General features: G+C 43.1%; 4 protein-coding genes across 24 annotated transcripts in view; all 4 read left to right on the top strand.

Moving 5' to 3' along the window:
• The window catches only part of LOC124488974 (protocadherin gamma-A3-like), a 111113-nt gene that overhangs the window by 44637 nt on the left and 38600 nt on the right, over nucleotides 1-27876 (top strand). For 2 of the 21 annotated variants that reach the window (XM_047051575.1, XM_047051572.1), the window contains exon 1: nucleotides 144-2567. The exons of 13 other annotated variants lie outside the window; for them this stretch is intronic. In XM_047051575.1, the coding sequence (XP_046907531.1) occupies nucleotides 183-2567 (2385 nt within the window). In that variant the 5' untranslated portion in view covers nucleotides 144-182. Of the gene's footprint in view, nucleotides 1-143; nucleotides 2568-3225; nucleotides 5772-6337; nucleotides 8934-16434; nucleotides 18835-19186; nucleotides 21706-27876 lie in introns of those variants that run through there. 6 more of the 21 variants (XM_047051569.1, XM_047051567.1, XM_047051574.1 and 3 more) reach the window with 4 other exon arrangements.
• LOC124488990 (protocadherin beta-16-like) lies at nucleotides 9887-12722 on the top strand. The gene is made up of 2 exons (XM_047051589.1): nucleotides 9887-12381; nucleotides 12718-12722. The coding sequence occupies exons 1-2, from the start codon at nucleotides 9987-9989 to the stop codon at nucleotides 12720-12722; spliced, it is 2400 nt and encodes a 799-aa protein (XP_046907545.1). The 5' UTR covers nucleotides 9887-9986.
• Nucleotides 12973-15726, top strand: LOC124488989 (protocadherin beta-16-like). The gene has a single exon (XM_047051588.1). The coding sequence runs from the start codon at nucleotides 13240-13242 to the stop codon at nucleotides 15724-15726; it is 2487 nt and encodes an 828-aa protein (XP_046907544.1). The 5' UTR covers nucleotides 12973-13239.
• On the top strand, nucleotides 22459-23118 carry LOC124488988 (protocadherin gamma-C5-like). The gene has a single exon (XM_047051587.1). The coding sequence runs from the start codon at nucleotides 22459-22461 to the stop codon at nucleotides 23116-23118; it is 660 nt and encodes a 219-aa protein (XP_046907543.1).

Below are 27876 nucleotides of genomic sequence, written 5' to 3'. Positions count from 1 at the left end.
TGACAGACATCAGCAACGACGGAGAATTGGAAGTTCTAGTCTTTTGTTAGAGAATGTTCTGTCTTGGAGTTGTTCTACTTGGATTTAGGCACGGAAAACAAGTGGAATATTGCCCAACGATTTGAGGATAATCACAGGTGTGTTGCGTTTCTATTTGAGGTGAAAACATATCGGATATAACAATGACACGGCAAGTACTTTTGTTCCTCTCGGTCCTCTCTCTCGGTTCAGTGCACGGGCAGGTCAGTTACTCAATTTCCGAGGAAATGGTGAAAGGTTCTTTAGTCGGTAACATAGCGCAGGATTTAGGTTTAGATATAAAGAGGTTGAAATCAGGTAAAGCTCGTATTTATACTGGAGAAAGCCTAGAATACATCGAGCTGAATAAAGAAAGTGGAATCCTCATCATCAAAGAGAGAATAGACCGTGAAGCGCTCTGCGGTCAGACGACGCCTTGCGCTCTACATTTTCAAATCATTTTGGAGAATCCTATGGAATTGTACAGTATTACGGTTGAGATCACCGACGTTAATGATAACCCTCCCTCTTTTGGGAAAAGCGAAGTGAAATTAAAAATTAGCGAGTCTGCAGTCAATGGGGCAAAATTTGTGTTGGAAAGGGCTATGGATCTTGATGTTGGTAATAATGGTCTTCAAAGCTATTTGCTCAATCCAACTGATAATTTTGCTCTTAAATTGCATAACCAAGCAGATGGCAATAAGAATGTTGAAATGGTTTTACATAAACCCTTAGATCGAGAGAAACAGGAGCAGGTATCGTTATTACTGACAGCCATCGATGGAGGCAAGCCGCAGATGTCTGGAACAATGCAGATACTCATAACCGTATTAGACGTCAATGACAATGCGCCTGTTTTTACTCAGCCTGTGTATAAAGCTACAGTAACCGAAAATGCCCCAAAAGGTACAGTTGTAACTACAGTTAGCGCTTCAGATGCTGACCAAGGTTCAAACGGTAAAATAACGTATTCAATCACAAACATGTTAGATGATGTCCGAAAAGCCTTTCAAGTAAATGAGGACAGCGGCGAGCTGACAGTAATAGGAAACATTGATTATGAAAAATCTAAACATTTCCAAATCAATTTACGCGCAAGCGATGATGGTGGACTTACTGATTCATGCAAAGTCATAGTCGATATTGTTGATATTAACGACAATAAACCTATTATAAATATCATATCTAGATCAAATATTATAGCCGAAGATGCCAAAACAGATACAGTCGTAACAATGATTAATATACAAGACCCAGACTCGAGTGAAAATGGTAAAGTTAAGTGTTCGATAAACGAAAACATTCCTTTTCTGATGAAAGCAACTTCAAGTAACTTTTTTAGCTTAGTAACAGACAGTGAATTAGACCGAGAGAGAGCGTCTGAGTATAACATCAGTGTCACGTGTTCTGATGAGGGAGTGCCCTCGCTCTCCAGCAGCGTCACTCTCACCTTACAGATATCAGATGTGAATGACAACGCGCCGGTCTTTGAAAGGAGGTCATATGAGGCTTACATCATAGAAAACAACACACCGGGCCTCTCCATATTCACAGTGAAAGCCAGAGACGCTGACTGGAACCAGAATGCTCGTGTTTCTTACATACTGGAGGACTCCTCGGTTAACGGAGTTTCCGTCTCCTCATATGTGTCCGTTCGTGCTGATAATGGAGTCGTCCATGCCGTGCGCTCTTTTGACTTCGAGCAGATCAAGGACTTCCAGTTCCGTGTAAAAGCGCAGGATGGAGGCTCCCCTCCACTCAGTAGCAATGTGACTGTGAAAATAATGATTCAGGACCAGAACGACAACGCACCACAGGTTCTGTACCCAGTCCAGACTGGCAGCTCTCTGGTGGCTGAAATGGTGCCTCGTTCAGCAGACGTGGGCTATCTGGTCACTAAAGTGGTGGCTGTTGATGTGGATTCTGGACAGAATGCCTGGCTCTCCTATAAACTGCAGAAAGCCACAGACAGGGCGCTGTTTGAAGTGGGCTTACAGAATGGGGAAATCAGAACTGTTCGCCAAGTGACTGATAAAGATGCAGTGAAACAAAGGCTGACTGTTGTAGTGGAGGACAACGGGCAGCCCTCTCGTTCAGCTACAGTCAATGTTAACGTGGCGGTGGCGGACAGCTTCCCTGAAGTGCTCTCGGAGTTCACTGACTTTACGCACGACAAGGATTACAATGACAACCTGACTTTTTACTTAGTCTTGGCTTTGGCTGTAGTTTCATTTCTGTTCATCACGTGTTTAGTGGTCATTATATCAGTGAAAATATACAGATGGAGACAGTCTCGTATCCTCTATCATTCCAATCTCCCGGTGATTCCTTATTATCCACCACGTTACGCAGACACCTTGGGGACGGGAACATTGCAGCACGTGTACAATTACGAGGTGTGCAGGACAACTGACTCCAGAAAGAGTGACTGTAAGTTCGCCAGACCCGGTAGTCAGAACGTCCTGGTAATGGACCCCAGCTTGACAGGAACCATGCAGCGGATACAGAGTGAAAAGAACCTCCTGGATGAACCAGACTCTCCACTGGAGGTTAGTGTGCTGTAACTGCTCATGCCAATATTTTTAAGTATCCTCTTTGTGAATATATCAGCCCTATCCCTTAGTTTTCGGTTGCCATTTCAGCACCATATTCTGTGGACAGCGACATAGTTAGCTCCAGCTTGATACCTACACACCTTAAGAACCCTACCCACTCAGTCACTCCTACACGTGGTCTTATGATATATTACTGGTTTGTTATTTGATACAACACTTTATAATACCGTGTATTATGGAAATGTACTTTTAGGTGTCCACGTTCACGGAAGTTATACGTAAAAATAGCGTTGCTTATCTGCTCTTATAATTTGAGAACGGGTTTATAGCCACGTCAATGTCATATTTGCCTGTATTTGTTAACATATGTTCTGTGAAGCTATTATTACATTTCACGTGCATTTTGTTTTTGTTGTTCCAATAGTGTCAAATTAGTACAGATCAAGCCAGTTCAGCATTGGCTGGATAATTCATGTCATAACTGAAGATTTGATTTGAATGTGACTGAAGTGTAGTTCAGTGAATTGAACTCGTAGGGCCGCTGTTGGCCAGTGTGTTGGGGTTGTAGAGCAGAGGTACAGCAGTACCTCCCCCACCAAGATCATTTTAGAGAGAGGAGCAAAAACGCACAGTCCGCATTACGTAGGCCTACAGAATAAAAACAAGGAGCTGCTAATCTTTTGTTAGTCTATATATTCAATTTCAGAACGTATTTCTCGTCAATGACCTACTCGGGAAAATACTGGATTATACAAGGTTGTATTGTGGATCGTTATATATTTCTTTGAAACAGAGGAAATTATGGAAACAACAAAGGCACGGCAAGTACTGTTTTTAATCTCGGTCTTCTCTCTCGGTTCAGTTCACGGACAGGTCAGTTATTCTATTCCTGAAGAAATGGTGAAAGGTTCTTTAGTCGGTAACATAGCGCAGGATTTAGGTTTAGACATAAAGAGACTGACAGCAGGTAAAGCTCGTATTTATACTGGAGACAGCGCAGAATACATCGAGCTGAATAAAGAAAGGGGAGTCCTCCTCATCAAAGAGAGAATAGACCGTGAAGCGCTCTGCGGTCAGACGACGCCTTGCGCTCTACATTTTCAAGTAATTCTGGACATTCCAATGGAACTATTTAGAGTAACGGTGGAGGTTAAAGACGTAAACGATAATGCTCCAAGTTTTACAAACAGCGAAATGCGTTTTGAAATTAGTGAGTCTGCAGTGTCAGGATCAAAATTCCTTTTAGAGAGAGCTATGGATTTTGATATCGGTACCAATGGTCTCCAAAGCTACTCCTTGACAACCACGGACAATTTTGTTCTCAAACTACATAATCAGGCAGATGGAGGCAAAAAGGTAGAGATGGTTTTACAAAAACCTTTAGATCGAGAAAAACAAGAACATATGTCTTTAGTGTTAATAGCAATTGATGGAGGCGACCCCCAATTGTCTGGAACAGTGCAAATACACATTACAGTGTTAGATGCAAACGACAATGCCCCGGTTTTTACTCAAGCAATGTATAAGGCAAGCATATCAGAGAATGCATCTAAAGGAACAAGAGTCACAACGGTCAGTGCGACTGATGCAGACAAAGGTTTCAACGGAGTATTGTCCTACCGTATTCCAAAAAGCATGTATACATTAACGGAACTATTTCACATTGATAAACATAACGGAGAAGTTACAGTAGTTGGTCAACTTGATTTTGAAAAAAACAGGCAATATCAAATTGACATTGAAGCCATAGATAATGGAGGTCTATCCGACTCTAGCAAGATCATTCTTGACGTTGTTGATGTTAATGATAACAGCCCCGTTATCAATATAATTTCAAAATCAAATGCTATAACGGAGGACTCCCCGCAAAATAAAGTAATTGCCATGATGAGCGTTCAAGACCCAGACTCGGACAATAACGGCGAAGTTAATTGTGGATTAAATGAAAATATCCCCTTTACAATCAAATCATCTCTAAACGGTTTCTATAGTTTACTGACAGATCGTGAATTGGACCGAGAGAGAGCGTCTGAGTACAACATCAGTGTCACGTGTTCTGATGAGGGAGTGCCCTCGCTCTCCAGCAGCGTCACTCTCACTTTACAGATATCAGATGTAAATGACAACGCGCCGGTCTTTGAAAGGACCTCATATGAGGCCTACATTATAGAAAACAACACACCGGGGTTCTCTATATTCACAGTGAAAGCCAGAGACCCTGACTGGAACCAGAATGCTCGTGTTTCTTACATACTGGAGGACTCCTCGGTGAACGGAGTGCCCGTCTCCTCATATGTGTCTGTTAGTGCTGATAGTGGAGTCGTCCATGCTGTGCGCTCTTTTGATTACGAGCAGATCAAGGATTTCATGTTCCGCATAAAAGCGCAGGATGGAGGCTCCCCTCCACTCAGTAGCAATGTGACTGTGAAAATAATGATTCAGGACCAGAACGACAACGCACCACAGGTTCTGTACCCAGTCCACACTGGCGGTTTTCTGGTGGCTGAAATGGTGCCTCGTTCAGCAGATGTGGGCTATCTGGTCACTAAAGTGGTGGCTGTTGATGTGGATTCTGGACAGAATGCCTGGCTCTCCTATAAACTGCAGAAAGCCACAGACAGGGCGCTGTTTGAAGTGGGCTTACAGAATGGGGAAATAAGAACTGTTCGCCAAGTGACTGATAAAGATACTGTGAAACAAAGGCTCACTGTTGTAGTGGAGGACAACGGGCAGCCCTCTCGTTCAGCTACAGTCAATGTTAACGTGGCGGTGGCGGACAGCTTCCCTGAAGTGCTCTCGGAGTTCACTGACTTTACGCACGACAAGGAGTACAATGACAACCTGACTTTTTACTTAGTCTTGGCTTTGGCTGTAGTTTCATTTCTTTTCATCACGTGTTTGGTGGTTATTATATCAGTGAAAATATACAGATGGAGACAGTCTCGTATCCTTTATCATTCCAATCTGCCGGTGATTCCGTATTATCCACCGCGTTACGCAGATACTTTGGGGACGGGAACTCTCCAGCACGTGTACAATTACGAGGTGTGCAGGACGACTGACTCCAGAAAAAGTGACTGTAAGTTTGCCAGACCGGGTAGTCAGAACGTCCTGTTAATGGACCCCAGCTTGACAGGAACCATGCAGCGGATACAGAGTGAAAAGAGCATCTTGGACCAACCTGATTTTCCGTTAGAGGTGAGTTTTATACATAAGGTGAATTGTGGAATCTTGAAAACATGACGTACACTATGTATTAACCGTAGCCTATCTTAAAACCATTCAGCTCTCAACGACCCCAATATGTATTTCCTCTCTGAGACAACAGTGCATTTTAGAATCATGCAGCATACACTTTTGTTATTTCATAAAACCAATGCTTAAAAAAACTTAAACTTAAACTTAAACAATTGCATGAATACCCCCACCCCCAAACACACACACACACACACACATGCTCCTCCTAGACTGATTATGGAATTGTAATGAGGTAAAGAGCACTGGTGACATCGATTTTGTGTAAAAACTATTCTGGCAAATCCAAACACCAAGAACATATCCTATCTATAACTTTGCCATCGATCTCTATACCAATTTTCTAACAATTGTTCTTTCGTTTAAATTGTTTTAAATGTTATCTTGTTTGCGCTTGCCCATGGCAACTTGATGTGAAGTTTAGTGAATTGGACTCCGAGGGCCGCTGTTGGCCAGAGGGTTGCATTTTAGGTGGCTTACTGCAGTACCTCCCCTCTTTTCGACGTCATGAGATACAGAAAGGGCTGCACGCAGAGCGCACAGTCCGGGTTGCAGAGACGGAGTACTGAGACACCAATCCGGGATTATTTTGTTCCGTTGGATTGGGTTGTTTTGTTTTTCATACTTGGTTCTGAGTATTAATCAAAATATCAGAATTTCTTGCGGATTATGATGCCTTTGTTGATTCATACCTCCAATTAGACATCGAAGAGAACAATGACACGTCAAGTAGGTCTACTGTTGTTCATCTCCTTCCTCTCTCTCGGTTCAGTGTACGGGCAGGTCAATTATTCTATTCGTGAAGAAATGGTGAAAGGTTCTTTAGTCGGTAACATAGCGCAGGATTTGGGTTTAGACATCAAACGACTAAAAACAGGAAAAGCTCGTGTACATGTGGGAAATAGCATAGAGTACATCGAGCTGAATAAAGAAAGGGGAGTCCTTCTGATCAAAGAGAGAATAGACCGTGAGGCGCTCTGTAGACAGACAACGCCTTGTGCTCTACATTTTCAAATACTTTTAGAGAATCCCATAGAATTTTATCGAGTCACAATTGAAATCACTGACATAAATGACAATGCTCCTGTTTTCGACAAAAATGCTATGAAATTTGAAATTAGTGAATCAGCTGTTATTGGGGCAAAATTCGTCCTGGAGCGAGCTGTCGATTCTGATATAGGAGTAAATGGACTTCAGAGTTATGCTCTTAAACCCACTGACAATTTTGTTTTGAAGTTACAAAATCAAGTGGATGGAAGTAAAAAGGTAGAGATGGTTTTACAGAAGCCTTTGGATCGAGAGAAACAAGAGCAGATTTATCTGGTATTAACAGCAGTTGATGGTGGCGAGCCACAGCTGTCTGGAACAGTGCAGATACATGTCACTGTGCTTGATGTCAATGACAATGCCCCGACTTTTACGCAAGCGATATACAAAGCTAGTTTGGTAGAAAACTCACCGAAGGGAACATTATTAACTACAGTTAATGCGAGAGATATTGATTATGGATCCAATGGTGTAATCACATACTCCATATCAAGGACCAAAGGAATTCAGGAATTGTTTGAAATTGACGAAACTAATGGTGGAGTCCGTTTGATAGGGGAGGTTGATTATGAACTATCAAAACATTACGAAATAGATTTAGAAGCTAAGGATCAGGGTGGCCTTTCAGATTCGAGCAAGTTAATGGTAGACATCATTGACGTGAACGATAATATGCCTATGATTGATTTAATGTCAACGTCACGGTCAGTTCCGGAGGACTCCCCCTCTCAGACAGTTATAGCTGTGATGAGTGTTCACGATCCCGACTCTGATAATAACGGAGTGGTTAGTTGTGTTTTGAGTGAAGATATACCGTTTGCAATAAAGTCTACCTCAACCGGATTCTATAGCTTAGTAACAGAAAGTGAATTGGACCGAGAGAGAGCGTCTGAGTATAACATCAGTGTCACGTGTTCTGATGAGGGCGTGCCCTTCCTCTCCAGCATTGTCACTCTCACCTTACAGATATCAGATGTGAATGACAATTCGCCTGTCTTTGCGAAGAGCTCATATGAGGCCTACATTATAGAAAACAACACACCGGGCCTCTCTATATTCACAGTGAAAGCCAAAGACGCTGACTGGAACCAGAATGCTCGTGTTTCTTACATACTGGAGGACTCCTCGGTTAACGGAGTTCCCGTCTCCTCATATGTGTCCATTAGTGCTGATAGTGGAGTCGTCCATGCAGTGCGCTCTTTTGACTACGAGCAGATCAAGGATTTCCATTTCCACGCAAAAGCGCAAGATGGAGGCTCCCCTCCACTCAATAGCAATGTGACTGTGAAAATAATGATCCAGGACCAGAACGACAACGCACCACAGGTTCTGTACCCAGTCCAGACTGGCGGTTCTCTGGTGGCTGAATTGGTGCCTCGTTCAGCAGACGTGGGCTATCTGGTCACTAAAGTGGTGGCTGTTGATGTGGACTCTGGACAGAATGCCTGGCTCTCCTATAAACTGCAGAAAGCCACAGACAGGGCGCTGTTTGAAGTGGGCTTACAGAATGGGGAAATAAGAACTGTTCGCCAAGTGACTGATAAAGATGCAGTGAAACAAAGGCTCACTGTTGTAGTGGAGGACAACGGGCAGCCCTCTCGTTCAGCTACAGTCAATGTTAACGTGGCGGTGGCGGACAGCTTCCCTGAAGTGCTCTCGGAGTTCACTGACTTTACGCACGACAAGGAGTACAATGACAACCTGACTTTTTACTTGGTCTTGGCTTTAGCTGTAGTTTCATTTCTGTTCATCACGTGTCTTGTGGTTATTATATCAGTGAAAATATACAGATGGAGACAGTCTCGCATCCTCTATCATTCCAATCTCCCGGTTATTCCTTATTATCCACCGCGTTACGCAGACACTTTGGGAACGGGAACTCTGCAGCACGTGTACAATTACGAGGTGTGCAGGACGACTGACTCAAGAAAGAGTGACTCTAAGTTCGCCAGACCCGGTAGTCAGAACGTCCTTATAAAGGACCCCAACTTGACAGGAACCATGGAGCGGATACAGAGTGAAAAGAGTATCTTAGACGAACCAGACTCTCCACTGGAGGTTAGTCAATTTAATTAATCTTTTGCCCATTTGTATGGTCTCTCAAATCAACGTAATCAGAGTTCGGAAACTGGTAGGTCATTTAATGCAAAACAACAAACATCTCTCTCCCTCTCCCTCTCCCTCTCCCTCTCCCTCTCCCTCTCCCTCTCCCTCTCCCTCTCCCTCTCCCTCTCCCTCTCCCTCTCCCTCTCCCTCTCCCTCTCTCTCTCTCTCTATATATATATATTTTACATTTATTCAATTAGCAGACGCTTTTATCCAAAGCGACTTCCAAGAGAGAGCTTACAAAAGAGCACAGGTCACTGATCATAACAACGAGATAGTCCCAAACATTGCAAGTAGCCAAAACATGAAGCATACATTGTGAAAAGCTAAACAAGTGCCAAAGGGAAGACCCATAAGAACATGCAGTTACACAAGTTACAAACTAAACAACATGAACCACAAAAGTGCAGGACTGTACCTGTAGAAGAACAATCAACAGTAAAATATTTCACAGCACACATTTTATTTATTTTAAGCATTTATATTATATATATTTTCGTGTCAACCAAGTTGTGTGAAGTAATCTTCTCAATATTCAACATGAATTTCATACGTTGCTGTTTGTGATTTGTTGACAGTGAACTTGTCTTTATCAACATTGCATGTAGAGGCTTTATTTTAGGACGACTTATGAATACCTTGACGTAAAACATGTCCTTCAACTCACAGCTTTGTATTTGTTTAAATGACGTAGCCATGTAATAATTTATAACGAACTCTGTGGGCCGCTGTTGGCCAGTGTGTTGTAGTGTCAGGATATTTGTTACAGTACCTCCCCCATTACCTCGACATATCAGAGAGAAAGAGCAGGACGCAGAGTGCACAGTTCGGGTAACAGACATCAGCAACGACGGAGAAATTGAGGTTCTAGTCTTTTGTTAGACTATTGGATTTTTCTACTTAGACTTTGGAATTGAAAACGAATTTAACATAGCATAACGGTTTGCTGATTATAATAGCACGTTTGTTGGATTTAAATGTTTTGGGAAAATATCGGATACAACAATGACACGGCAAGTACTGTTGTTCGTCTTGGTCCTCTCTCTCGGTCTAGTGCATGGGCAGGTCAGTTACTCCATTTCCGAGGAAATGGTGAAAGGTTCTTTAGTCGGTAACATAGCGCAGGATTTAGGTTTAGATATAAAGAGGTTGAAATCAGGTAAAGCTCGTGTTTATACTGGAGACAGCGCAGAATACATCGAGCTGAATAAAGAAAGGGGAATCCTCATCATCAAAGAGAGAATAGACCGTGAAGCGCTCTGCGGACAGACTACGCCTTGCGCTCTTCATTTTCAAATTATTTTAGAGAATCCTATGGAGTTGTACAGTATTACGGTTGAGATCACCGATGTTAATGATAACCCTCCAACCTTTGATAAAAGCGAAGTGAAATTCAAAATCAGTGAGTCTGCAGTCAGTGGGGCTAAATTTGTATTGGAAAGGGCTATGGATCTTGATGTTGGTAATAATGGTCTTCAAAACTATTTGCTCAATCCAACGGACAATTTTGCTCTTAAATTGCATAGCCAAGCAGATGGCAATAAGAATGTTGAAATGGTTTTACATAAACCGTTAGATCGAGAGAAACAGGAGAAGGTTGCGTTAGTATTGACAGCCATAGATGGAGGCGAGCCGCAGATGTCTGGGACAATGAAAATACTTATCACCGTATTAGACGTCAATGACAACGCGCCTGTCTTTACTCAACCTGTATATAAAGCCACAGTGACAGAAAATGCACACAAAGGTACAGTTGTAGCAACAGTGAATGCATTAGATGCCGACCATGGTTCAAACGGTAAAATCACGTATTCAATTTCAAACACGTTGGATGATGTCCGAAATACGTTTGTTGTAAACGAGGACAGTGGTGAACTTACAGTGATAGGAAGCGTCGATTATGAAAAGTCAAGACATTTCCAAATAAATTTGCGCGCAAGCGATGATGGTGGACTGACTGATTCATGCAAAGTAATTATCGATGTTGCTGATATAAATGACAATACACCTAGTATTAATATAATATCAAAATCCAATGTTATATCCGAAGATGCCAAAACAGATACAGTCGTAACCATGATCAATATACAAGACCCAGACTCGGGTGACAATGGCAAAGTCCAGTGTTCCATAAACGAAAACATTCCTTTTCTAATTAAAACAACCTCAACTAACTTTTTTAGCTTAGTAACAGACAGTGAATTGGACCGAGAGAGAGCGTCTGAGTACAACATCAGTGTCACGTGTTCTGACGAGGGAGTGCCCTCGCTCTCCAGCAGCGTCACTCTCACCTTACAGATATCAGATGTGAATGACAACGCGCCTGTCTTTGAGAGGAGCTCATATGAGGCCTATATTACAGAAAACAACACACCGGGCCTCTCTATATTCACAGTGAAAGCCAGAGACGCTGACTGGAACCAGAATGCTCGTGTTTCTTACATACTGGAGGACTCCTCGGTTCACGGAGTTCCCGTCTCCTCATATGTGTCCATTAGTGCTGATAGTGGAGTCGTCCATGCAGTGCGCTCTTTTGACTACGAGCAGATCAAGGATTTCCAATTCCACGTAAAAGCGCAGGATGGAGGTTCCCCTCCACTCAGTAGCAATGTGACTGTGAAAATAATGATCCAAGATCAAAACGACAACGCACCTCAGGTTCTGTACCCAGTCCAGACTGGTGGCTCTCTGGTGGCTGAAATGGTGCCTCGTTCAGCAGATATAGGCTATCTGGTCACTAAAGTGGTGGCTGTTGATGTGGACTCTGGACAAAATGCCTGGCTCGCCTATAAACTGCAGAAAGCCACAGACAGGGCGCTGTTTGAAGTGGGCTTACAGAATGGGGAAATAAGAACTGTTCGCCAAGTGACTGATAAAGATGCAGTGAAACAAAGGCTGACTGTTGTAGTGGCGGACAACGGGCAGCCCTCTCGTTCAGCTACAGTCAATGTTAACGTGGCGGTGGCGGACAGCTTCCCTGAAGTGCTCTCGGAGTTCACTGACTTTACGCACGACAAGGAGTACAATGACAACCTGACTTTTTATTTGGTCTTGGCTTTAGCTGTAGTTTCATTTCTGTTCATCACGTGTCTTGTGGTTATTATATCAGTGAAAATATACAGATGGAGACAGTCTCGCATCCTCTATCATTCCAATCTCCCAGTGATTCCTTATTATCCACCGCGTTACGCAGATACTTTGGGGAATGGAACTCTGCAGCACGTGTACAATTACGAGGTGTGCAGGACGACTGACTCCAGAAAGAGTGACTGTAAGTTCGCCAGACCCGGTAGTCAGAACGTCCTGATAATGGACCCCAGCTTGACAGGAACCATGCAGCGGATACAGAGTGAAAAGAGCATCTTAGATGAACCAGACTCTCCACTGGAGGTTAGTCAATGTATTTCAGCGTTAACCCATTTGATTAATCATTCAAAATCAGTCTTCGCACACCGGAAAATGACACTATTTTGTGTCATCTTACATCTGTTTCATCTCTCTCTCTCTCTCTCTCTCTCTCTCTCTCTCTCTCTCTCTCTCTCTCTCTCTCTCTCTCTCTCTCTCTCTCTGTGTGTGTCTCTCTCTCTCTCTCTGTGTCTCTCTCTCTCTCTCTCTCTCTCTCTCTCTCTCTCTCTCTCTCTCTCTCTGTCTCTGTCTCTGTCTCTCTCTCTCCCTCTCTCTCTCTCGTGGGGTTACCATTTTAATCAAGAATGGATTCCACTTGTTATACTGTTAGATTAACGAAGCTGTGTAAGTCAATCTGATGATTTTTCAACTTGAATTTTAAAGAATGCTTTGCATGATTTGGAGACAGTGGCGTTGTTTTGATACACTGCAAAATAGATGCTTTATTTATGGACCGCTCATGGCTACCCTGACGTCACAAAATACCCTCAGCTCATTGTTTTTTTCATTCTGATACTTCACTTAACTATTTAGACATAAAATGTAGTTCATAATAACGAACTCTATGGGCCGCTGTCGGCTAGTGTGTTGCAGCAGATTTGAAACAGTACCACTCCCATTACCTCAATATAGTAGAGAGAAAGAGCAGGACACAGAGCGCAGAATCCGGGTAACAGACGTCAGTATAACGACCGGGAAACCGATGTACGATTATTTTGGTAAATAATTGTCTATATTGGAGTTGTTCTACTTTGACTTTGGCACTGAAAACGAATGGAATGTTGCAGAACTGTTTCTGGATATTCAAACGTTTTGGATTAATAGTTTAGGAGAAAATATATCGGAAAGAATAATGATACGGCAAGTACTGTTGTTCATCTTGGTCCTCTCTCTTGGTTCAGTGCACGGGCAGGTTAGTTATTCCATCCCCGAGGAAATGGTGAAAGGCTCACTAGTTGGTAACATAGCGCAGGATTTAGGTTTAGATATAAAGAGACTGAAATCAGGTAAAGCTCGTATTTATACTGGAGACAGCGCAGAATACATCGAGCTGAATAAAGAAAGGGGAGTCCTTCTCATCAAAGAGAGAATAGACCGTGAAGCTCTCTGCGGACAAACGACGCCTTGCGCTTTACATTTTCAGATTATTCTGGAAACCCCGATGGAACTTTACAGTATAACAATCGAGATTACAGACATTAATGATAATCCTCCTATTTTTGAAAAAAGCGAAGTAAAATTCAAAATCAGTGAATCTGCTGTTAGCGGAGCTAAATTTGATTTAGAGAGGGCAACAGACCTTGATGTTACCATCAACGGCCTCCAAAGCTATGTGCTTAAACCTACGGATAATTTTATACTTAAATCGCACAACCAAGCCGATGGTAGCAAGAGCGTTGAGATGATCTTACAGAAACCCCTAGATCGAGAGAAACAGGAGCTGTTAGCATTAGTACTGACAGCCATAGATGGAGGCGAGCCGCAGATGTCTGGAACAATGCAGATACTCATCACCGTATTAGATGCCAATGACAATGCGCCTGTTTTTACTCAGCCTGTGTATAAAGCTACAGTGACAGAGAACGCTCCAAAAGGTGCACTGATTCGCGTGGTCAGTGCTGTAGATGCAGACCATGGATCGAATAGTAAGATAACATATTCAATCAGAAACACTCAAGAACATACTCGCGGAATGTTTGAGGTTAACGAGGAGACGGGCGAGGTTAGGTTGATTGGTAATGTTGATTATGAAAAGGTACGAAATTTTCAGATACATTTACGTGCAAGCGATGAAGGAGGACTCACAGATTCGTGTAAACTAATTGTTGATGTCGTTGATATGAATGATAATAAGCCTATGATCAATATAATGTCGAAAACCAACGTGATATCCGAAGATGCCAAACCAGAAACTGTCGTAACAATGATTAACATTCAAGACCCTGACTCAAGTGAGAATGGCAAAGTTAAATGTTTCATAAACGACAATATTCCATTCATAATGAAGTCTACGTCAAATCATTTCTACAGTTTAATAACAGAGAGTGAATTGGACCGAGAGAGAGCGTCTGAGTATAACATCAGTGTCATGTGTTCTGATGAGGGCGTGCCCTCGCTCTCCAGCAGTGTCACTCTCACTTTACAGATATCAGATGTGAATGACAACGCGCCTGTCTTTGAGAAGAGCTCATATGAGGCCTACATTATAGAAAACAACACACCGGGCCTCTCTATATTCACAGTGAAAGCCGGAGACGCTGACTGGAAGCAAAATGCTCGTGTTTCTTACATCCTGGAGGATTCTTCGGTTAACGGAGTGCCCGTTTCCTCATATGTGTCCGTTAGTGCTGATAGTGGAGTCGTCCATGCAGTGCGCTCTTTTGATTACGAACAGATTAAGGACTTCCAGTTCCGCCTAAAAGCGCAGGATGGAGGTTCCCCTCCACTCAGTAGCAATGTAACTGTGAAAATAATGATCCAGGACCAGAACGACAACGCACCTCAAGTTCTGTACCCAGTCCAGACTGGCGGCTCTCTGGTGGCTGAAATGGTGCCTCGTTCAGCAGATGTGGGCTATCTGGTCACTAAAGTGGTGGCTGTTGATGTGGACTCTGGGCAGAATGCCTGGCTCTCCTATAAACTGCAGAAAGCCACAGACAGGGCGCTGTTTGAAGTGGGCTTACAGAATGGGGAAATAAGAACTGTTCGCCAAGTGACTGATAAAGATGCAGTGAAACAAAGACTCACTGTTGTAGTGGAGGACAACGGACAGCCCTCTCGTTCAGCTACAGTCAATGTTAACGTGGCGGTGGCGGACAGCTTCCCTGAAGTGCTCTCGGAGTTCATTGACTTTACGCAGGACAAAGAGTACAATGACAACCTGACATTTTACTTGGTCTTGGCTTTGGCTGTAGTTTCATTTCTTTTCATCACGTGTTTGGTGGTTATTATATCCGTAAAAATATACAGATGGAGACAGTCTCGCATCCTCTTCCATTCAAACCTCCCAGTTATTCCGTATTATCCACCGCGTTACGCAGACACTTTGGGAACGGGAACGATGCAGCACGTGTACAATTACGAGGTGTGCAGGACGACTGACTCCAGAAAGAGTGACTGTACATTCGCCAGACCTGGTAGTCAGAACGTTCTGATAATGGACCCCTGCTTGACAGGAACGATGCAGAGGATACAGAGGGAAAAAAACCTCTTGGATGACCCAGACTCACCTCTGGAGGTTAGTCAGATGCATTATATTGCGTTAAATGAGTCCACCGTTTTAAAGTGTTTATGTTTTTACTTTCCGTTGTATATGACTTGTGAATGGGATTCCATTTAACAGTACCTCATAATAATCTGTAGCTTTTTATTAAACATGACATTTCAACAGAGCACTGCCATTTCAGCACTATGTGTTTGGACAGCGACACAGTAGCCAACGACCGTGTTAGTAGTTTAGTATTTCATATTTATGGGGATGGATTATAAATCATTTTGTTGCTGTAGCATATTGTTCAATTTATAACTTTTTGGGAGCAGTGAACAAGGCACTGTAGGCTACTTGGAAATAGTGTGTACTTGTTTAACAGTCCTTACTAAACATGTACATTCTGCTCTTACATGCTAAGCGACTGTCACAGTATTATTTAGTATCATTATGATGGTTACAAGTCTATATGTCTATAGATTTGAAGGGGGTCGGTGAAAACCGTGTATGTAGTTCCAAGCATTGGTCTCGGTGGGACGCTGTTGGTCAGTGTGTTACAGTTGTCAATGAGGTTGGTAACACCCCAACCAACCTCCCCTTTCTGTTTGTCATCCATATTAGAGAAATAGCCACACAAGAACATACACTCAGTCTGTGTGACACTGAACACTAGATACAGATACAGGGAGAAAAAAATTGAATTATTCGGTTTTTGCCTAATTCGTTTGCGTTGAATTTTTGACAGGAAAGTCTGATGGGATATTACACATAGGTTTACGGATTATAATTATTTTTATTTTTATAATGTTTTGACATTTTATTTTTATGGTGCACGACAAAATGTCTGCTAAAACAATGACACGGCAAGTACTGTTGTTTATCTCGATCCTCTCTTTCGGTACAGTGCACGGGCAGGTTAGTTATTCCGTCCCCGAGGAAATGGTGAAAGGTTCTTTAGTCGGTAACATAGCGCAGGATTTAGGATTAGATATAAAGAGGCTTAAATCAGGAAAAGCTCGTATTTTTTCTGGAGACAGCACAGAATACATCGAGCTGAATAAAGAAAGGGGAGTCCTCCTCATCAAAGAGAGAATAGACCGTGAAGCGCTCTGCGGTCAGACAACGCCTTGCGCTTTACATTTTCAGATGATTCTAGAAAATCCAATGGAATTGTACAGTATCACAGTTGAGATAACAGATATTAATGATAACCCTCCAACCTTTGATAAAAGCAAAGTCAAGTTCAAAATTAGTGAATCTGCAGTAAGTGGGGCAAAATTCGCACTAGAGAAGGCTACCGATCTTGATGTTGGTAGTAATGGTCTTCAAAGCTATTTGCTTCAACCTACGGATCATTTTGCTCTTAAATTACATAATCAAGCAGGTGGCAGTAAGAATGTTGAAATGGTTTTAAAGAAACCACTAGATCGAGAGAAACAGGAGCATGTGTCGTTATTACTGACAGCCATAGATGGAGGCGAGCTGCAGATGTCTGGAACAATGGAAATACTCATTACCGTATTAGACGCCAATGACAATGCGCCTGTCTTTACTCAGCCTGTATATAAAGCTACAGTAACAGAAAATTCCCCGAAAGGTACAGTTGTTACTACAGTCAGTGCATCGGATACCGACCATGGTTCAAACGGTAAAATCACGTATTCAATTACGAATATTCAAGAAAATGGCCGGGGATTGTTTGAGATTAATGATGAAAGTGGTGAGATCAGAGTAATTGGGACAATTGATTATGAAAAAGCACATCATTTTCAAATCGATTTACGTGGAAGTGATGACGGAGGACTGACAGATTCGTGTAAATTAATTGTTGATGTGGTTGACACGAATGATAACAAACCCACTATCAATGTATTATCAAAATCAAATTTTATATCTGAAAATGCCAAACTTGATACTGTTGTAACAATGATTAATATACAAGATCCAGACTCGAGTGAAAATGGGAGAGTCAAGTGTTCCATAAACGGAAACATTCCTTTTCTAATGAAATCAACTTCCATTAACTTCTTTAGCTTAGTAACCGACAGTGAATTGGACCGAGAGAGAGCATCCGAGTACAACATCACTGTCACGTGTTCTGATGAAGGCGTGCCATCCCTGTCCAGCAATGTCACTCTTACCTTACAGATATCAGATGTAAATGACAACGCGCCAGTCTTTGAGAGGAGCTCATATGAGGCCTACATTATAGAAAACAACACACCGGGCCTCTCTATATTCTCTGTGAAAGCCAGAGACGATGACTGGAACCAGAATGCTCGTGTTTCTTACATACTTGAGGACTCCTCAGTTAACGGAGTTTCCGTCTCCTCATATGTGTCCATTAGTGCTGATAGTGGAGTCGTCCATGCAGTGCGCTCTTTTGACTACGAGCAGATTAAGGATTTCCAGTTCAACGTAAAAGCGCAGGATGGAGGCTCCCCTCCACTCAGTAGCAATGTGACTGTGAAAATAATGATCCAAGATCAAAACGACAACGCACCTCAGGTTCTGTACCCGGTCCAGACTGGCGGTTCTCTGGTGGCTGAAATGGTGCCTCGTTCAGCAGATGTGGGCTATCTGGTCACTAAAGTGGTGGCTGTTGATGTGGACTCTGGACAGAATGCCTGGCTCTCCTATAAACTGCAGAAAGCCACAGACAGGGCGCTGTTTGAAGTGGGCTTACAGAATGGGGAAATAAGAACTGTTCGCCAAGTGACTGATAAAGATGCAGTGAAACAAAGACTCACTGTTGTAGTGGAGGACAACGGGAAGCCCTCTCGTTCAGCTACAGTCAATGTTAACGTGGCGGTGGCGGACAGCTTCCCTGAAGTGCTCTTGGAGTTCACTGACTTTACGCACGACAAGGAGTACAATGACAACCTGACTTTTTACTTAGTTTTGGCTTTGGCTGTAGTTTCATTTCTGTTCATCACGTGTGTAGTGGTTATTATATCAGTGAAAATATACAGATGGAGACAGTCTCGTATCCTCTATCATTCCAATCTCCCGGTGATTCCTTATTATCCACCGCGTTACGCAGACACTTTGGGGACGGGAACTCTGCAGCACGTGTACAATTACGAGGTGTGCAGGACGACTGACTCCAGAAAGAGTGACTGTAAGTTCCTCAGACCTGGTACTCAGAACGTCCTGATAATGGACCCCAACTTGACAGGAACCATGCAGCGGATACAGAGTGAAAAGAGCATCTTAAACGAACCTGATTCTCCTCTTGAGGTTAGTCAGCTCAAATCAACAGAATTATCATAAGGCGGGTCTTGCTCTGTGTTTGAAGCTTCTATTTTGGCTTGTTTTGGTATTTCGAACGTCATAATTGTATTTGTTTTATGTGTTGTAACTTATTGATTTGCCTGACATGAAATAGTTGTCCATGGTTCAATTCATTTAATTTCCGTTAGACACATGAGTGTAGTTCAGTAAATTGGACTCCGTGGGACGCTGTTGATCAGTGTAGCACAGTTCGGCCTGGTCGCCAACAGTACCTCCCCCATCACCCACATTGGAGAAAGAAACGCACCAGAGCGTACAGTCCGGTTTACAGAGAACACTAGATACTGAGACTGCTTTGGTTGCTGCTTTAGGCATCCTGAAGTCGTTTGTTTTTAATATTTGCCACTGTAAGCTACTGGGATATTACACGTTGTTTTACGGATAATAACACATTTTGGTTTCATGGCGCACGAGAAAATATCGGATGGTACAATGACATGGCAGATACTGTTGTTCATCTCGGTCCTCTCTCTCGGCTCCGTGCACGCGCAGGTCAGTTATTCTATTCCCGAAGAAATGTTGAAAGGCTCTTTAGTTGGTAACATAGTGCAGGATTTAGGTTTAGATATAAAGAGACTTAAATCAGGGAACGCTCGTATTTATACTGGAGACAGGACGGAATACATCGAGCTTAATAAAGAAAGGGGAGTCCTCCTCATCAAAGAGAGAATAGACCGCGAAGCCTTGTGTGGTGAGACAACGCCTTGCGCTTTACATTTTCAGATTATTCTAGAAAACCCGATGGAATTTTATAGTATCACAGTTGAAATTACAGACATTAATGATAACACTCCAATTTTTGATAAAAAAGAAGTCAAGTTCAAAATTAGTGAATCTGCAGTAAGTGGGGCAAAATTCGCATTAGAGAAGGCAACAGATCTTGATGTTGGTATTAATGGTCTTCAAAGCTATTTGCTTCAACCTACGGATCATTTTGCTCTTAAATTAAATAATCAAGCAGGTGGCAGTAGGAATGTTGAAATGGTTTTACATAAACCCCTAGATCGAGAGAAACAGGAGCAGGTATCGTTAATACTGACAGCCATAGATGGAGGCGAGCCGCAGATGTCTGGAACAATGCAGATACTCATAACCGTATTAGACGCCAATGACAATGCGCCTGTTTTTACTCAGCCTGTATATAAAGCTACAGTAACAGAAAATGCCCCAAAAGGTACAGTTGTTACTCAAGTTAGCGCTTCAGATGCAGACTATGGTTCAAACGGTAAAATCACGTATTCAATTACGAATACTCAAAAAAATGCCCGGGGATTGTTTGAGGTGAACGATGAGAGCGGCGAAATCAAGGTGATAGGTAGAATTGATTATGAAAAGGCCCGCCATTTCCAAATCGATTTACGTGGAAGTGATGATGGAGGACTGACAGATTCATGTAAATTAACTATCGATGTAGTTGACATGAATGATAACATGCCCAACATCAATATAATGTCCAAGTCAAATGTAATATCTGAGGATGCAAAACTTGGTACTGTTGTAACAATGATTAACATTCAAGACCAAGACTCTGGGGAGAATGGTAAAGTCCAGTGCTCAATTAACGATAATATTCCGTTTGAAATGAAGTCAGCGTTAAATGGTTTCTTTAGTTTAGTAACAGAAAGTGAATTGGACCGAGAGACAGCGTCTGAGTACAACATCAGTGTCACGTGTTCTGATGAGGGAGTGCCCTCGCTCTCCAGCAGTGTCACTCTAACCTTACAGATATCAGATGTGAATGACAACGCACCTATCTTTGAGAGGAGCTCATATGAGGCCTATATTATAGAAAACAACACACCGGGCCTATCTATATTCTCTGTGAAAGCCAGAGACGCTGACTGGAACCAGAATGCTCGTGTTTCTTACATACTGGAGGACTCCTCGGTTAACGGAGTTTCCGTCTCCTCATATGTGTCCGTAAGTGCTGACAGTGGAGTCGTCCATGCAGTGCGCTCTTTTGACTTCGAGCAGATCAAGGACTTCCAGTTCAACGTAAAAGCGCAGGATGGAGGCTCCCCTCCACTCAGTAGCAATGTGACTGTTAAAATAATGATCCAGGACCAGAATGACAACGCACCACAGGTTCTTTACCCAGTCCAAACTGGCGGCTCTCTGGTGGCTGAAATGGTGCCTCGCTCAGCAGATGTGGGCTATCTGGTCACTAAAGTGGTGGCTGTTGATGTGGACTCTGGACAGAATGCCTGGCTCTCCTATAAACTGCAGAAAGCCACAGACAGGGCGCTGTTTGAAGTGGGCTTACAGAATGGGGAAATAAGAACTGTTCGCCAAGTGACTGATAAAGATGCAGTGAAACAAAGGATCACTGTTGTAGTGGAGGACAACGGACAGCCCTCTCGTTCAGCTACAGTCAATGTAAACGTGGCGGTAGCGGACAGCTTCCCTGAAGTGCTCTCGGAGTTCACTGACTTTACGCACGACAAGGAGTACAACGACAACCTGACTTTTTACTTAGTCTTGGCTTTGGCTGTAGTTTCATTTCTTTTCATCACGTGTTTGGTGGTTATTATATCAGTGAAAATATACAGATGGAGACAGTCTCGTATCCTCTATCATTCCAATCTTCCAGTGATTCCTTATTATCCACCGCGTTACGCAGACACCTTGGGGACGGGAACATTGCAGCATGTTTACAATTACGAGGTGTGCAGGACAACTGACTCCAGAAAAAGTGACTGTAAGTTCCCCAGACCGGGTAGTCAGAACGTCCTGATAATGGACCCCAGCTTGACAGGAACCATGCAGCGGATACAGAGTGAAAAGAGCATCTTAGATGAACCAGACTCTCCACTGGAGGTTAGTAAATGTATGTCAATGTCAGCCTATTGGTTCAGTCATTCAAAACTATGTAATCAGTTTTCGCACACCGAATGTATTTCAAATCAAACGGGAATCTTCCAGTCATTCCGTAATACCTGCCCCTTTACGCTGACATAGGAATGACAGGTACTCTCAGACTTGTTTAATTATGACGTATGGGACGATTGACTTTCAGACTAGTGACATTAAATACGTCAGACCCTGACCTTCCAGTCAGAGTATCATTAGTCAGGTACACAGTGGTAGACACACTCTCTTACATGCAAAGAGACAAGTTGGCTAAAGATGACGGTACCAAGGTGAGAAAATGAGTTTCCTACACTTGAGACGGACAGTGTTTATACTGTGAACTTGTTGTTGTCATAAAGGTTTACAGCTCTCCATTCCCTTTGATATTTGACAAAGGTCAATTCCTTACAGTAAATGATTATTTTACTTTTTTATTTTTTATTCTTGTTTCGAGATCTTCAAAACGAATATTACATGTCTGCAGTATTGATTTAGGACTGTAAGTGCCGCTGTTGGTTAGTGCGAGGATAATAGCTCATCTCAAAGCCCTTCCTCTCCTCCCCTCTTCACAACAGCGCAGCGCTTTTCTTCCTCAATACCTTCTTGAGCTATCCAACAAAACCATAGCGCCATTCTTTGGTTGGGGACTCTAGTATAATCATTTTTAATCCATTTTGGAGATATTCGTGTTTTCGTTGACACCACCATTGGCAGAGAGAAATGTTTTTTGGTTGTCGTGGCTCAAGGAGCTTCGCCTCCCAGATCTGGAGATGGCCGGGACAGCTGCTGTTTCTCTTCTTTGTTACTAAGATAGCTTTCGGACAGATTCGTTATTCCATTCCCGAGGAAATGTCGAAGGGCTCACTCGTGGGGAATATTGTGCAGGACGTAGGTCTGGATGTTAAGAGGCTAAAATCCGGCCGAGCTCGGATATTTACCGAGGACAGCAGTGAGTACATCGGTCTGAATACAGAGAAAGGGACGTTGGTGGTAAAAGAAAGGATAGACAGAGAGGAGCTCTGCGGCCAATCATCTCCCTGTTCTCTGCATTTCCAAATCATACTAGAAAACCCGATGGAGTTACATCGAATTGACGTGGAAATATTGGATATTAATGATAACGCTCCTTTATTTGCGAGGAAGGAAATACAGTTTGAAATCAGTGAATCTGCAGCCCCCGGTGCTAGATTCTCATTAGACAGTGCTAAAGATCCTGATGTTGCGTTGAATACACTCCAAACATACACCCTGAAGCCGAGTGATAATTTTAACCCTCCTGTTATGTTCGTTTGTCAGGAACTGCAATGGTGTTCCCGGGTCAATTTGACCCGGGGCATGTTTAAATCTCCAAAAGATGTCCTAAACCAAAAAAAATCCTAACAAGCAGTGTGCACATGTCATTACCAACTCCATTACTAACTATTCTATCAATATTTAGTGCAATTTAGTGTTCCTTACCTCTAACAAGGAATGGTTCAATTAGGACAATTCACTCGTTTTTCATAAAAAAAATACATTTTCAAACTTTTTTTTAATGTTTCACCACTTTATCACTTTTGAAAGACCAACATATAAAACAATGGTTTTACACAACATTGAAACATAACATTTCACTTTTGTTTAACATAAATGCACTGTTTGTGAACCAGAAATGAACCAAATCGCAATACAATACAACAAACAAGCAAGTGCCATATGAACGTGTGTGTGAGTGTGTTTGTGTGTGTCTGTGTGTGTGTGTCTGTACATCTACACAGCACACGAGTGACATGTCATCACACTGTGCTTTGTGCAAATGAATTTTGCACATTTCGCACAGGTCATGCTTGTCTTGACATCGTCAGATGGACTGCAGACCTGGCACCTCTTCCTCTTTCTTTTCCCCTCAGCAGCAACCTAGAAACAAGAGGACCATGATTACTATGGTTTCTTTTTGCTGATACCAAGACACACACACAACACACTCTCATACACTTATACACACACATGCATACACACACACACACACACAATTACTTACCTCACGCACTGGTGTAGTACTTCGTGCAGTCCTCTCCTGAATCTCCCTCACCGTGGCTGCAGCGGTTGGGGTCCTTGGCAGGTGCTGCCTCCGTTGAATGTGCGGTGTCACAAGCGCCTTCCCCAGCTCCTCGAGAAAGATGCGCCTCTTGTACAGCTTTGACACATTCCAGTCAGGAAAAATCTCAGTCCAGATGACAAATGCATTGTAGGCCGATACATCTATCATATTATAATAGATGACCAATGGCCAGCGCGCAGTCATTCGTTTGGTGCTGTAGGACCCTGTTACTTTGTCCAAGTTGTCTACCCCCCCTTTTGTGGCATTGTAATCAAGGATCATGCTTGGTTTCTGGTCCTCCCTTGTGCTGATTTCAGCATTGTTGTGCAGAGTGCTCATGAGCACAACATTTTTTCCCTTTTTGGGGCAGTAAGACACTAGGGCTGTGGTGTCTGTGAAGGCAAACATGGAAGACTGAGTGGCCCTGTTCTTGATTACCAGCAGCTCAGCAGGGAGTTCCACCCTGTTCTTTCGGACAGTTCCGACCATTGTGAGCTTTCTTTTTAGAAGCTCCTGACCCAAATTGTAGTTTGTGAAAAAATTGTCACAGGTTATGTTGTGCCCCCTGAGACCGTGTGCCATGTCGAGCACGACCCTTGAGCCCTGATTCTTCTCTGGGGCTCCTCCAACCGCCTTTCCAGTGTAAACCTGCATGTTCAATGCATAGCTGGTTTTTGCATCACATGCTGCCCAGATTTTTATCCCATATTTAGCTGGTTTGGAAGGCATGTATTGCCTAAATGGGCAGCGACCTCTGAATGCCACCAGCCTTTCATCCACTGTGATGTTAGGGCCTGGGTTATAGAGTAGTGGAAGTTGCTCTACCCACTTGTCCCACACTGTCCTAACAGCTGCCAGCTTGTCTCTCTCCCGTCTACCAGCCCTCGTCTCTCGATTATCAAATCTGATTACTCTGGAGAAAATGTGAAAAGTCTCCAGAGACATTGTGGCTCGAAATATAGCCCTGCCTGTCTCTGCACCCCACAGACTGGCTGTCGATTCATCCTTGGACTTATAGACCCCAGCCAGGATGAGGAGCCCCAAATATGCATCTAAATGTGTTTTGTCCAGCTCCTTCCACTTCTCCCCAAAAACACGCCTCCCTTCTAGATTAGACATTTCCAGAATGATTTTCTGGATTGAATTTGGCATGACCAGCTCAAAAGCTGACTTGATGTCAGTCACACGCGTCACTGCCATCCTAGTGGGCCCTGGCACTGTCTTTATTATGTTTTCTGCAGACATTCTCGTCTGACGTATATTTGGGGATGAAGACCACTGTATTTCACCGTTTTTTGACATGAATGTCTTGCTTGGAGGAATGGGAATAGCAATTCCCTCATCTGGTTCAAAATCAGAATCATTCGAATCTGAATTTAGCTCTAGATCGTCTTCGTCTTCAGACACTTCCTCCTCTATTTCACTGTCATGATCAATGACGAAGTCCCGAGCCTGCTGGACTGTCATCCATCTGTTTCTGCTGCTCATTTTGTAAAGGTCTGTCTGCCTGACAGAGTGTAATGTTGGTAAGAATCCCATGCAGATAATATTTGATATGTTTTGCCCCTCCCCTGTTGAGTGTCCACTGAATGTGGGTGGAGTTTTCCCGCGAGAACAGAGAACATAAATGGTTCCCGTCAAGTCGCAACACTTGCACCTGTGCGTGTGCGCGCGTGAGTGCGCGTGTGTGTGCGTGTGTGTGCATGTGTGCGCGCGGGTGTGTGCGTGTGTGTGTGTGTGTGTGTGTTTTGGGTGAAATATGTCTCACAGTTGTAAATAAATAAATAGTCTGACAGTTCTGACACCCTTTTACCTCCAGTTTTACTGCCGGGTCAAATTGACCCGAACAGTATCTATGTGATATAAACATGCAGGGGGTGGTTGCAAATATGTGAGATGAATTATTTTCATAGTATATGTTGATTACCCTAATTAAGGCAAGCAGAAGAAGTTTCATACTGAAAAAATACTTTTAACTATTTTTCCTAGATATTCAAACTTTGAAACGGGTCAATTTGACCCGGAACATAATAGGAGGGTTAAATTAAATACACTATCTCGTCCTGATGGCACAAAATATGTTGAAATGGTGCTTCAAACAGCCCTTGACAGAGAAAAGGTTGAGGAGCACATGTTAACATTAACTGCATACGACGGCGGTAGCCCTCATAAATCTGGATCGGTGAAAATTAACGTTATTGTCTTAGATGCAAACGACAATGCGCCTGCATTTAGTCAGTCTGTTTACAGTGTAACATTACCTGAGAATACGTCTAAGGGAACCATAGTCATAGGCGTCAGTGCAACTGACGCAGATCAAGGATTAAATGGTGAAGTAACCTATTCGTTTTCTCAAAGTACCGATAGCGCATCCGATTTGTTTAACATTGACGCATTTTCAGGGGAAATTACCGTTAATGGTAAACTTGACTTTGAGAAATGGAAACAGTATGAACTAAATGTCGAGGCGAAAGACAAATGGGGTTTGACAGACACCAGTAAGGTGCTCATTGAAATGACTGACGTCAACGACAACATCCCCCTTATTAGCATTATTTCCTTCTCTAACCCCATCCCCGAAGACTCGCCACCAGAGACTGTTATAGCGATGTTTAACATCAAAGATTTAGATTCCGGGAAAAACGGACAAGTTAAATGTTCTATCAGTCGAGATCTACCCTTTCGGATAAAGTCTTCATCTTCAAATTTCTATAGCTTAGTGTCTGATGAAGTTTTAGACCGCGAAACAGTTCCTGAGTATAACATAACAATCACGGCCACAGATGAGGGCTCTCCCTCTTTTTCCACGAACAAGACACTGACACTAAGAATATCAGATGTCAATGATAACGCCCCACTGTATCCTAATCAATCTTACACAGCTTACATTTGTGAAAATAACTCTCCTGGCACGTCGATCTTGTCTGTTAAAGCCAGCGACAGAGACACCAACAACAACGCGCGCATTTCCTATTTTCTCGAGGATAATCAAGTGAATGGAGTTTCAGCCACATCTTATATTTCAGTGAATGCAGAGAGCGGAGAGATTCTAGCCGTGCGTTCTTTTGATTATGAGCAAATAAAGGATTTCCAAATTCGCGTCAAAGCACAGGATGGAGGCTCTCCTCCACTCAGTAGCAATGTGACTGTGAAAATTATGATCCAAGACCAGAACGACAACGCACCTCAGGTTCTGTACCCTGTCCAGACTGGCGGCTCTCTGGTGGCTGAAATGGTGCCTCGTTCAGCAGATGTGGGCTACCTGGTCACTAAAGTGGTGGCTGTTGATGTGGACTCTGGGCAGAATGCCTGGCTCTCCTATAAACTGCAGAAAGCCACAGACAGGGCGCTGTTTGAAGTGGGCTTACAGAATGGAGAAATAAGGACTGTTCGCCAAGTGACCGATAAAGACGCAGTGAAACAAAGACTCACTGTTGTAGTTGAGGACAACGGACAGCCCTCTCGTTCAGCTACAGTCAATGTTAACGTGGCGGTGGCGGACAGCTTCCCTGAAGTGCTCTCGGAGTTCACTGACTTTACGCACGACAAGGAGTACAATGACAACTTGACTTTTTACTTAGTCTTGGCTTTGACTGTAGTTTCATTTCTGTTTATCATGTCTATCATAGCCATCCTGTCAGTAAAATGCTACAGGTGGAGACGTGAGCGCATATTCTATAAATCCAACGCGAATCTTCCGGTCATTCCGTACTACCCGCCCCTTTACGCTGACGTAGGAGGGACAGGTACATTGAAGCATGTGTTTAATTACGAAGTGTGTGGGACGACTGATTCGACAAAGAGTGACATTAAATACGTCAGGCCTTTCAGCCAGAGCATGTTGAGCGTTGACGTAAATGGCACCATGACGGTGCCAAGGCCAAGCAAGGGCACGGAGGATGTGATGTCAGAGGTGAGCCACGGTCGGCATTTGCTCTTACACCATAACTATGATTTGACCAACCATACTGTGATTATCTAATCAGGCGGGCTAACTTTTAGTTATTGTAATTTAATGCTAGTGCTTAAGTTAGAATACACTTAAATTAATAGCATAA

This window comes from Hypomesus transpacificus, unplaced genomic scaffold (genome assembly GCF_021917145.1).
Source record: "Hypomesus transpacificus isolate Combined female unplaced genomic scaffold, fHypTra1 scaffold_160, whole genome shotgun sequence".
NCBI classification, from domain to species: Eukaryota; Metazoa; Chordata; class Actinopteri; order Osmeriformes; family Osmeridae; genus Hypomesus; species Hypomesus transpacificus.
The sequence above is the reverse complement of the archived record's forward strand: the minus strand, read 5'-3'. Positions and strand labels throughout refer to the sequence as shown.

Bases quoted from the DNA above. Each gene is read 5' to 3' on its own strand.
- LOC124488990 (XM_047051589.1), top strand. From the start codon at position 9,987: ATGACACGGCAAGTACTGTTGTTCGTCTTGGTCCTCTCTCTCGGTCTA.
- LOC124488989 (XM_047051588.1), top strand. From the start codon at position 13,240: ATGATACGGCAAGTACTGTTGTTCATCTTGGTCCTCTCTCTTGGTTCA.
- LOC124488988 (XM_047051587.1), top strand. From the start codon at position 22,459: ATGTTTTTTGGTTGTCGTGGCTCAAGGAGCTTCGCCTCCCAGATCTGG.